The 11,526-nt window shown below is 42.0% G+C and overlaps 1 protein-coding gene across 1 annotated transcript in view; it reads left to right on the top strand.

The window, feature by feature from the left end:
* The first annotated feature begins 6,231 nt into the window (after nt 1-6,231).
* The window catches only part of NRAP (nebulin related anchoring protein), a 54,150-nt gene continuing 48,855 nt past the window's right edge, over nt 6,232-11,526 (top strand). Inside the window, exons 1-5 of the mRNA XM_067299558.1 lie at nt 6,232-6,303; nt 6,564-6,658; nt 7,366-7,453; nt 10,521-10,625; nt 11,196-11,300. Of these exons, the coding sequence (XP_067155659.1) occupies nt 6,232-6,303; nt 6,564-6,658; nt 7,366-7,453; nt 10,521-10,625; nt 11,196-11,300 (465 nt within the window). The remainder of the gene's footprint in view (nt 6,304-6,563; nt 6,659-7,365; nt 7,454-10,520; nt 10,626-11,195; nt 11,301-11,526) is intronic.

Raw genomic sequence — 11,526 nt, 5'->3', positions numbered from 1 at the left:
GGAGGGCGGCAGCGCCGCGGCTGCCTGAGGGGCGGGCGGGAGGCGCGGCGGGAAGCGGGCAGGGGGGCGCGGGAGGAGGGGCGCGGCGCGGCGGGAAGCGGGCAGGGAAGCGGGAAGCGGGCGGGGGGCGCCCCGACCCGCGGCGGCGCGCAGGGCCAGGGCCGGGGCAGGGGCTTGCCTTGCCTTGCCTTGCCTTGCCTTGGCGCGGCGGTCCGGCGCGGCAGAAGCAAAACCGAAAGCGGCGGCGGCGGCGGCCGCCGCCCGTCCCCGTCCCGTCCCGCCCTGCCCCGTCCCGCCCCGCGGGGCCCGGCCGCTGCGCCGCGGCCGTTGCCGCCCGCCCGGGGCGGCCTGGGGCGGACGTGCGGCCCCTCGGGACCAGCGCACTGCCCGGTGCGGTGCGCGGTGCGGTGCGCTCAGGTGTCCCGGGCCTCCCCCCTTCCCTGGCAGTGAGAGCTGCATCACAGCAAAAGGAAATTACTACTTGTGGTAGCTGCGTTCTGTCACTGCCCTTCGGAAGAGGAGCCCTAAGTTATGAAGTGACATGAGATTGTCTGGATGTAAGGAAAAATTTTCCCCTATGTAAGCTTCAGGGGCATTTCCTCATCTTTGCAATTACTGAGTGTGTTGCATCTCTGCTAATTATGATCCCCTGCTGTGTAGCCGCTGCATCAGGCCCAGCGGTCCAGTGCACGGGCTGAAGATTGGCACCGTCTTGCTAATTACTCCTGGATCTAGGATCTAGGCTCCAATCCTGCAAAATCATACACCTACCCAGCAGTGCGTGGTGTTTAGCATTCAATACCTGAAGAGATTTACATCAGAGCGACATTTTTCAGAGTAACTGCCTTGTAATTGGCACAAAACACAAGTGCTGTAACAAACAGCCTTTAGCTTCACTACAGGTCATCGCTCCCGAGCGGCAGAGGTACTTCCGAGCGGCAGAGGTGCTTCCGAACTGCGCTGCGGCTGGTGCTGTGTTTCTGCGTGCTGCTGCTGGTCTCTGCTTCGTGGGGTTATGCCTGCAGCTCCTGGTTGGAGATGTAGCCAAAGTTTGCCCCTGAAAACCAAACTCTAGCAGAATCCTGTCATTCCTCTCGTGCCATCTGTTGCCTGCTTCTTTTCAAGAAGCCAGCAGCATTTCCAAATCCGTAACAGATCATTGTGGACAATGGAGACACTGGAAATGACTAGTTCTTCAAGCAAACGCACGAAGAGGAAAGGTGGGAGAGGACTCTGCTGTGCACCAGCAGTGACTGGCAGTGGCTCCTGACTTCAGAATATGAAAATGTACTTTCCCAACAACATGTGGTGTTTACTTAGGGAATCCAGAGACTGTGTGCTAGCAGTAGCTTTATTTTTCCTGATGAAAATGTTTATTATCATCACCTGCTCCTCATGGCCAAATTTAGTAGGTCTAGAACAGGATCTGTTCTGAAAGTCATGTATATTGACTTTGAGAAAGTAGTATTGTTGTGTATTGAAATGCTTGTCAATCTGCAAGAGGTGACTAATAGATTTATGTATAGGGAATTTCTGACTTGAACTGTTGAGGAAACTCCTATTTCTGCTTTCTTTTCACATCAGTTGTTGGCATTCACAAACATGGATTCCTTAGTGCGCTGCAATGCCTTTCTTAACTACATGTTAGATTAACCAATTTTAATGGAATATAAAGTGCTAGATTTTTCACAAAATCATGCTTTTTTCAGTAATGAGTAAGGGGGAAATTAGAAAGGATAGTAGAAGGAAGTGTCTTGCTTCAGGGCATGGAGTGATTGCTAGCTGGGGAAGGGTCAGGAAGGAAAAATTTTCTCGTGTAATATCGCACAGCTGGCCATATGCATTACTGGGCAGGGGGAAGAGCCAGCGGTGTGATACCTATAGCATCAGCATTCCTTTTCTTATCCCTGGAGACTCACTCTACTCTCTAAAAACATTAATAATGAAGCTTTTGACTGGATATTTGCATTGTAGAAAAGAACTGTTTAACTATCACCTAAGCAGCTGCAGGATGACAATGGAATGTGCCTTTGGGAAATTGGAAGGTAGATGGCAGGTACAAACTAGAAGGCTTGAGGCAACTAAATAGTACCTGTCTGGAATAATAACTGTGTGCTGTGTTCTGCACAACATCTGTGAAAGCAAGGGGAGAGCTTTGCCGAGGCCCAGGAGACAGAGGTGGGGGTACTTTCAGGGTGGGGAATTTGAGCAGCTCGCAAGATGTTCCCCCCTAAATGACAATTGTTAGGATTTTGTATATTTTGCAAGAAAGCATGTGTGGGAATACTGAGATTGTGCAGTATGGTTTTGTACACCATGAGTTTATGAATCTCGGTAGAATAGTGCAGCCAGTCAACTCTGCATGTGTGTTTGGGTGGGATTTCTCTGTGATCTGTCTGGAGTGGTCTATTACACTGCCATGTTTTATTAGTTTTAAAGTTGGGGCATTTTTAGGTTATAATACCTGACAAACGCGAATATCTGGTCCTTGGAGGTCTCACTGTACACACATAGGTTCTGTTGTGCATGTTTTGCACACTTTTCTTCAAGCTTTCAGTTGAGGTTGTATCACATCCTCACCAGTTCTTCAGCTGCTTTGTAACAGTGCTGCCTTACGTCTTGGCCTTTTGGTTCTTTTCTTCTGTCTCTCTCTTCTCTCACTCTCTTTTTTGCTCTTGCTCTATTACAAGCATTTGCAAAATGCCTTCATGCTCAAGTTTTCCAGACTCTGGCAGCAAAGGGAAAGTGTAAGTACAAATGCTTTTAGTTGTGAAATGTAATCAGTTGTTGGCTGGTTTCCATAATAGCAAAATGTGAAAAGATAGGAAGGCAGTCCCAAAGAGCTTTTTGCCTAGTCTTGGGAGATCCTGGTGCTGATGAGTCTTTTCCACCTTTCACTCAATGTTTTTGCAAGCTAATTTGTTACTATGCTAAATTTGCTTAGCATGAAGAAAGCTATATGAGACAAAAGGCTATGAGTCTAGGTATCTTAATAACTATGTGGTTCAGAGAAGGTTATGCTGAGGCAAGGCCAATGTTTGAACTTCTACAGGTGACTTTTAACAGTGGGTAACGTCCTGCAGTCTGTGTGAGGAAACGGCACCTTTCTCTGCAAGCAGAAGGAAGATACTGTTGCTGGGGTGTGCTGGTGTCTGGCTTCCTGCTGTTTCATGTGGCTGGAAGGGCATAGCCACGATTCAGGAATGATGGAAAAGGCAGTCCGGACTTGGATGTTAGAGCCCTCGGAGGCTGCTTCCTGTGACCAGGGTGATTCTACATTCCATGCAGACATGCTCCAAGCTTTCTGTGCAGTTAATGCAATGAGTTTAAGGTGGTTGGAGAGGTAACAGTATTTCGTCCTACTAATTTGCACTTTCAATGTGCTGTTTCCTTGTGCTTTATATATGACGGCACTACTTTTAAACCACATTGATTAAGGTTCTACTGCTAAGTAAAGCTTTTTAAAATTTTCACTGATATCAAAAAGCCTTTACAGGGCCTTACTTGAAGGAGGAAAAAAGCCACAATGAGCTTTTAACTGAAGAGAAAATGCCTTGCTAAGATTTGTCAAGATAACAAACTTGCACTGGTTTTGTGATTTAATTCCTTGCATGATCAAAATGAAGTGTAATGAGACCATACAATGCTTGTTTTTCAATAAACTGTCTTTTCTATTAGCAATTCAGTTTTTATCCAGAATGGTCAGGAATAGAGCAGTTTTGCTCTGTTCACTTAAATAGAGCAATATGGCAGTTCTGAGGTGCTCAGAATTGAGGAAATCTTCAATAAAGTTGAACAGAATTTGGCACACAGTGGATGTGAAGGGAGTGGAACAGCTGGGAAAGAAAAGTAAATGTCTAGGGCATTTTTGCCTTTCATACTTCCCTCTTTGAACATGCTGTTACTTGGGAGAAGGAGGAGAACTTGGACAATGTATTTGCTGACTTTCAGCCAGGATGGTAATAAGTGGCATTATGAAAAGAAACAAACATGCTTCGTGTGTATGGAAATGAAATAGCTTTTATCTGTGAAACGAAGAGCTTCTAGCTCTGACAGTCCTCTTGGAAGGAATACATTGTCTTGTTCTTCTCCAGGACCTCTAGTATGCTGACTGAGTGCACAGTATACACTATGTTGTATGCCTTGATGTCCAGATCTTCAGGTGGCTCCTGGATGAATGGTTTGTTTTGTAGCTGCTGAGTCATGTAGTTTTGTGTCATTCGGGGATGTCCTGCTTCCAGCACCTCTCAGCAGTCATTTCAGCAGTGCCTTAAAAATGTATTTTCTGTGCAGGGTCAGGAGGACCTTGTGCATCTTTCTTTCTTGCCAGGGTGTAGGAAGACCTAGGATTCTAGCATGGGTTTGAATAGAAACAACAAAACCAGGACTATCTAGAAAATATACAGTGTGTTGACCCTTGGAGTAGATGAGCACAAAGAGGCAGCAGCTGGTAGTGTGTCCAGCACTAAACAAGAAGGGAACAGCCCGGCTGCTGTGACCCTAATATAGGTCATTCCTGTAAACATAATGTCAGTTTGGGACAAGATGAAAAACTGTGTGAGAAGGAAACTGGAAGACCTCCAAATTACTTTGGTTCACAGATGTGAGCATAATAAATATTACAGTGATGTCAATATAGTCAATATAAAATTGCTCCTGATCCTAAAAGGAATAGCACCAGGTAACTCGGCAGGTATTTTAATGCAAGAAGTTGTGTTCTTTGAAAAGATCTTTTAATGAAAATATAATTGTTTATATATTGACACTAATCACCTATTTTGAAAGGCCTTAAGTGTCTGCAGGATGTGCCATAGCCATTGCTCTTCAGATTAGGAGCTCTATTTTCAGCACACCAGTTGCTGACAGTACATTGTGCCAGTACATTGTCAGCATTCAGTAAAAGTAGCAATAGTAAGTTAAGCAGAGCTGGGTATCTCCATGTCTTGAGTAGGTGGCCTTCTAAGTGTACACATAAGCTTTAGAAGGCACTGATTTTGATTGAGTTGATTGTAATTTACACAAAAGGAAAGTGCTTAGCACTGTCCTAAGACTGCTGCTGATACGGGAAGTGGGGTGGATGTATGGGTGACTGAGTAGAGGCAGCAGAGAGAAAGCTGCAACGTCCCAGTGTGATGGAGCCCTGCAGCTGGAGGTTTTATGATCCAGGTGAGATGTAAATCTCAAATCCTGACCATTTGTAGCCAGTAAAAATTAATAGCTTCTTTTGTTCAGAGCAGACTTGATAACCCTAAAAACTTGGTTGGATCCTAATATCAGGCATAATGATTCTTAAGTAACATTATTTGGCTAAGGAATTTTTATGTTCTGACCTATGCCACTCTACTCTTCATGTTCACTGTTAAATAGCGGCTTTGTTCATTCTGTTCAATACTAAATAGTTCCTTTCCTATGACTTTTCCACGGAAGATAGATGTTTGGATTTGTACCTACCCTGTTTAGAATTCTTTGAGATAAAAGTCTCTGACCACTGCACTGTGTGTCCTATGTGTGGCGACGGAGTGGTAGGTTGACTAGACAGAGAAAGACAAGGAATGAATGTGGTTTGGCTCAGCTCCCCATAACACACCAAGAGAAACTGAATTGGCTCCAAGGGAAGGAGTTTGTGGCTTGGCTGGGGCAATGCCGGCGTACCTCTTCTAGAGGTGACAAAGGGCCAGGATGCTACAGGTGCCTTTCTGGCCTTCTTCCCTGGTGGTGCTTCCTTCTGATGTAAGGCCGTTCGGAAATACATAGACTAGTCCGAAATGAGGTCACTTGCTATATATCATGGTGAAGAGCAACTATGATAATTGTTGCTTCTGTATATACATTTCTCTTCATCCTGGGCTTATGACTACTAGCTTTACAGCAAAACTGAAATACTAAATGATCTGATTCTAATGCTCACCTGAACGTGATTCATTTCTGTGAGTTCATTCTGCTATTTAGAGAAAGATATTGCTCCCCTCCCTTATGCACTGACACAGTTGCCAAAATAACCACTCTTACTAACTGGCAGCTTTAAAAGCCAGCCTGCAGCTGACTTTGAAACAGAAGGTCAGCAAAGGGAGCAACAGACTTCAATTCGCAGCTTTGATGGGAGCCATTGACCACAGCAAAAGGCCCTGACTGGAGTGTCTAGAGCGTGCTTCGCACAGGCCAAAAAGTCACTTTCATACTCTTTGAACCTTTTGTATAAACCTATATATTTTTCACTCTGCGGATTTCAAGATGAATGTGCAGCCGTGTGCTAGATGTGGCTATGGGGTTTACCCTGCTGAGAAGATTAACTGTATAGATCAGGTCAGTTCTCTTTATTATTTTGGACTATAATAAATGTGTGGATTAGCACTTTTAACACAGTGCAAATCTCTTGGTTCCAAAAATTCTTAACCCGTAACTGGGACCAGAATCAAAATGAGTTAATTGTAGACATATTGCTTGAAGAAGAATAGTTATCCATGAAGTAAATGGAAAGGATCAATAGTGAGATTTAAAACTCAACAGAATGGTAATGAAATAAAAATAACTTCAGTTTTGTTTCTGTTTTTTGGTATTTCCAGATATGGCATAAAGCCTGTTTTCACTGTGAAATATGCAAGATGATGTTAACAGTAAATAACTTTATTAGCCATGAGAAAAAGCCCTACTGTCACGCGTAAGTGTTTTTTTGTTTTTTTGTTTTTGTTTTTAGTAAAGGTCTAAAATGTCAAGTAATCTTAATGTAATAGAAAATCACCATTTGGACTCAGTCTGGTCCCACCTGTGGTGTGAAACTGCAATGTCAGTGACTTTAGTGCATCTGTCTGGATTTACATGAATCAAAAATGATGGGAAATTCTTGTTACTGTGTATAAAGCTTCCTCATTTGCTGTTTTGTTCATTATGTTAAAAGTTACCAAATTAAGTGCCATTTCAGTATTTTGGGAAGAAAATAAACTCGACCATAAAATTCAGTGCTTTCCACATCAGTGTTTAAGAGTTAACAGGGTTGAGCTAATAATCAGAAAAATGTGTAAAATGCAGATTTTGGAGTTGGTTTGTTCTAGGAAGTTTTTATTTTGTAATGATCAATTCCTGTCAAATTTGTCATCTGAAAAAGGAGAGATGACAGTTGTTTTTTATTCTATTATTCTCTTTTGTTATTAGAAACAGCATTGATATGATGATCATTAAAATTAATTTTGCTCTAGGCACTTTCTCCATATAATAATAACATGAATGTAATCTGAGATCTTTGTGTGAGTGGGAGATAAGTTATGTATAGGAGGGTGGAGGTTGGTGGTGTGTTTCTGAGTACTCAGAGAACCTTTCTGATGGACTGTCTGATAGATTCCTAATGTCCTTTTACGCTTTCTTTTTTAGGCATAATCCAAAAAACAACACATTCACAAGTGTATTTGAGACACCAGTAAACATAAATGCAAAAAAACAATCGGAAGTGGTAAGCGAGGTAAGAAGTTTGAGCGCCAAAGGTGTTTAGCTTTGTTTTCCATTTTGATATCACACTGTGTTTTGTTTCAGAAATATAAATAGGTATTCTTTATTTACCTGCCTATGTTCCTTCACAGCAGTAGAATCTGGACTCAGGTTTGAATCATAATTTTTCAAATGGATTCTCTCATAAGAAACCAAGTAAAAAGCTTATATTTGAATATGCTCATACTTTCAGAGACGCAGACTCTTATCTGGCAAATCCGATTACCTGCGTGGAAGCCTTGTTCACTTAAACTGCAAGAGATACTGCCCAGAGCTATGCAAACCTAGGAACTAAATCAGGGGGGTTTACACAACCCTTGGGAAAAAGAGTGACCAACTTGCTTTAAGATCTCGTCTGAACCTGATGCTAAGTGGCGTGAAACAAAAATAAATTCCGTCTCGGGGGCTGGAGGCAAAAGTTCACAGACATGCTTTGTTAACTATTTCTGACCAACCTGGGCTGATATTCCCCCTTTGTAAGAACACATAAAGCCCAGGGAACTTGCATGGACTTGCCTGGTTTCGCTGACAATGTTTTGCTAAGACGTGAAGAATGGAGCAGCTTTTCATGGCCATTTAGCTGCAGCGATCCTCTAAAAAGCTGCTGTGCATCTGCAAACCCTTAGGGGCGCTCAAAGTCTTTTCTTTTCGAATGTCTTTCTTTTGTGTCTTGCACTGTTTTCCTCCAGATACATTTGTTTCAAACTTGTATTAATATGAACTCTATAAAATGAGGAAAGAACAGAAACACAGCCGATAATAACTGGTAGCTAGCTCATTTCTAAGTGTAACGCGGCTTTCTCAAATGTCATGTCTTTTGGTACTCTAAAATAGTACCATTCATTGCATAACTATATTTAGTAACCCAACCAATGTGTTTAAATATGATCAGCCATCATATTAAAATAAGAGATGGAAGTGGTGTTATTTATATTATAATATACTACAGTTCCTATTTTTTCTATCAACTGTACAAAGTTGATGTACATTCAATAGCCCTTACCAGATACTATATCTTTTCTTTATCATTCTTGTTCAGTATTCTTATACATCAGATTTTGCAATATCATTGGCTGTAACTATTTCAACAGTGGCTATGACACTTACTTTAAACTGTGTGACAGATCTGGCCAAGAATGAGTTTGGGATTACTGCAGGATCTATTTCTGTTTTTAGGCAGTGATATGAGACTCCGATACTTCCAGTGTTTGTGAATATACATGCCAGGAAAATTATAGCTCAAAGATCACTTTCACTTGGTTTTTACACCTAAATCACCTTCTGTTCTTTTCAATCATGTAATGAGGTTCAGCTCCAGAGAGAAAATTGCTATGGTTAGTAAAGAAGCTGGTTCTGCAGTACTCACTTGAAGTGAGTACTTCTGTAGAAATTTTTGATCTAGGAAAACTTTTTCATGCGTAAATGTATAAAGTAATGCTAACCTGAGAAAAGGTTTAAATAGCTACTGTATTATTTTATACGTAGGAGCGTTTCTTATGCAGAAAATTTAACACGTTTCTTAAATCCTAACAAAATGCTCTCATGTAAGTCTTGTGTTGAGACACTGACTAGAATGTAGAGATAAAAATTCAGTTCCCTCCACCTATGCAGAATTTCTGTGTGAGCAGACAAATCAGTAATCTCTCTGTCCTTCTGTTCTTCATTTATAAAATAGGGATAATGGTGTACATGCTCAGTGACTTTTCTGTCCATTCAGTTTGGATTACACCCCTTCAGGGCAGGGACTGTATTTTTTGCATCTGTAGAGTGTGTTGCATAACAGGACTTTGATTTCATTTGGATCTCTTTATGCTGTCTTTATAAAAGTAAGAAACAGTAGGAAAATGATGACCCAGGACTAAATATGCTGCTCAGTTGCATTTACACAATCTTGATACTTAATGGACACTGTGCAGGGAAACAGGAGAGTAGGACATTATGCACCAGGTAACAGTTCTTTCATCTAATGCTTGATTGGTATGTTCTGCTTAATATTTCTTGGGGATTTCTATCTTAATAGATTATTTCACCTCAAAGTGTTAGCTAAAGACCAAATTATTCTTTCAGAACTTCATGCCAGATTTCAACTATAATATGCCGTTCCTTTACAGACATGCAGCTCCAGTAATAGCAAAAATCTTAGGTAGAAGCTGGCTGTGTGGTTTGGAGTGTAGATGTTTGATCTAAGGGCTAAAGCTAATCTTTTCTTCCGTAGACTGCTTTGCCAAGAATGGGAGGCAGAGGAAGTAGTTATGTAGTCTTTGCGTGGTGTAGAGCTACAGGCTATGAGGCCTTTGTGCACATGAGCAGGCTGGAAGTGGTGGTGGTGAAAAGAGGGAGAAGGAGGAAAGATGGAGAGTTTTTGCAGGCTGTCAGAAGGTGATTGGTATTTTCTTGTGGAATGATGAAATTTGGTGGATTGGGCTTGCTTGCCATAGTCCACAGGTTTCTGCATTCGTATCATATATAAATGTGCCTTCAGGGTGAATTTGTTAGTTGGCACTGAAAACTAGGCTGGTTTGTTGTAAGTGGAGATCTAACGAGCACACAGGTAAACATTATGACTAGAGTAAATTGTCTTAAGCTGAGCCAGGTTAATATTGCCACCCAAAGAATTAGTTCTGTGCAATTAGGTTGTTCCTTTGCCTCTCTTGGGTTGGCACTGATGGTTTTGCAGTGAGCCAGACCAATGAACTGACTTGGCTTAAAACTAACACCTAGTATGGCGGGAGGTGTTCTTGGAAGTAGCCTGCATTTGGACTGGTTTAAGGTGATGGTGAAACTGCAGTCAAAAGTAGCAGGCACTGAAGTGGATTTGTTACGGTGGGAATTCCAAGTCAAAATAACAGAAGCAGTGCGTTACTCTCCATTTTTTGCTGTAATTCATGCAGAATCCATATAACTTTGGACTAAGAGACTCTATTCACCTTGTTTGTGTCCATTTTTGCATCCCTTCTGGGAGGGGTGTGTGAGTGTGTGTGCCTGTGTGTGTGTGTGTGTGTGTACTAGCAAACTGTTAATACCAAGTCATTTTTTTGTAGATAAAATATCGAGAGGAAGGTGAACGATTCAAATCAGTCTTTCAGTGGGATGTGAGGTCCAGAGACATTGAAGCTGCATGTCAAGTCCAACAGCTGGCCAGCCAGGTAAGAAATATCCCTCAAGTCTCCAAGGCATTGCCTGCAGGAGAGCTGCCAGACTGTGGGCTACTAAGTATTGGCCTTGGTTGTTTTGGTTGTTAAGGTTTTACTCACAGCATTTCTGTCTTAAAAAAGCCATCACTTTTCATTTGGCTAAACTTTTCAAGGCAATATGGCTTGATTATAGCTTAAGGTGCAAGAATCAGAAGATGGGGACAGGAGAGTGTATCTGTACAATTAGCAGTTTGGACTGCTGCATGTACAGCCATACTCAGTGTCTCCTTTCTGTTGACACCAAAGCTTCACCAGAAGTGGTCTGATTCCCAGGGGGAATCATTTGAGCCTCACTCAGGAGGCTGACATCTTGATCCTGATGTGCTGATGTCAGGTCTGGCCAGACAGGCTCTGCCTTGGCACCCAAAAAATACATAGAGTATAGGCCCTGTGTGTTACACCTGCACAGGGTAAATCTCACTCCTAGGCTGTTGTGTGTGTTTCCTTTTTTCCTGTCACAACAACTGTTTGTGTATTAAAACAGGGGTACGGATTGCTTGTTATTCAATTTTTGTTTTGTAGAATGCCTACTGTGCTGCCTATGAGGAGGGAAAATCATTGTACTCAGGAGCCATCCCAGATCCTCAGATGGTCAGGATGACTCAGGCACAGAAGAATTTAAATGATGTAAGTGGGCTGATGTTTGGAATAGCTTTATTTTCATGGGTTATCATATTCTGAAGACTTTCCAGTGTACTAAAGCCAAACTTATAATAATATGTTACCAAAAGAGAGACTGACATGTTTACTTCTATGAATATCCATAGTTAGCTATGTAAGTAGTTAGTCAAGTGACAATGTTATTACCTATCTTGGAAATCATACATTTATGTATTTATGTAATTGAGGTGGA

The sequence above is a fragment of the Apteryx mantelli genome, chromosome 7 (genome assembly GCF_036417845.1).
Source record: "Apteryx mantelli isolate bAptMan1 chromosome 7, bAptMan1.hap1, whole genome shotgun sequence".
Lineage (NCBI taxonomy): Eukaryota > Metazoa > Chordata > Aves > Apterygiformes > Apterygidae > Apteryx > Apteryx mantelli.
Note: the sequence above shows the minus strand (reverse complement) of the source record. Positions and strands in the feature narration are given on the sequence as shown.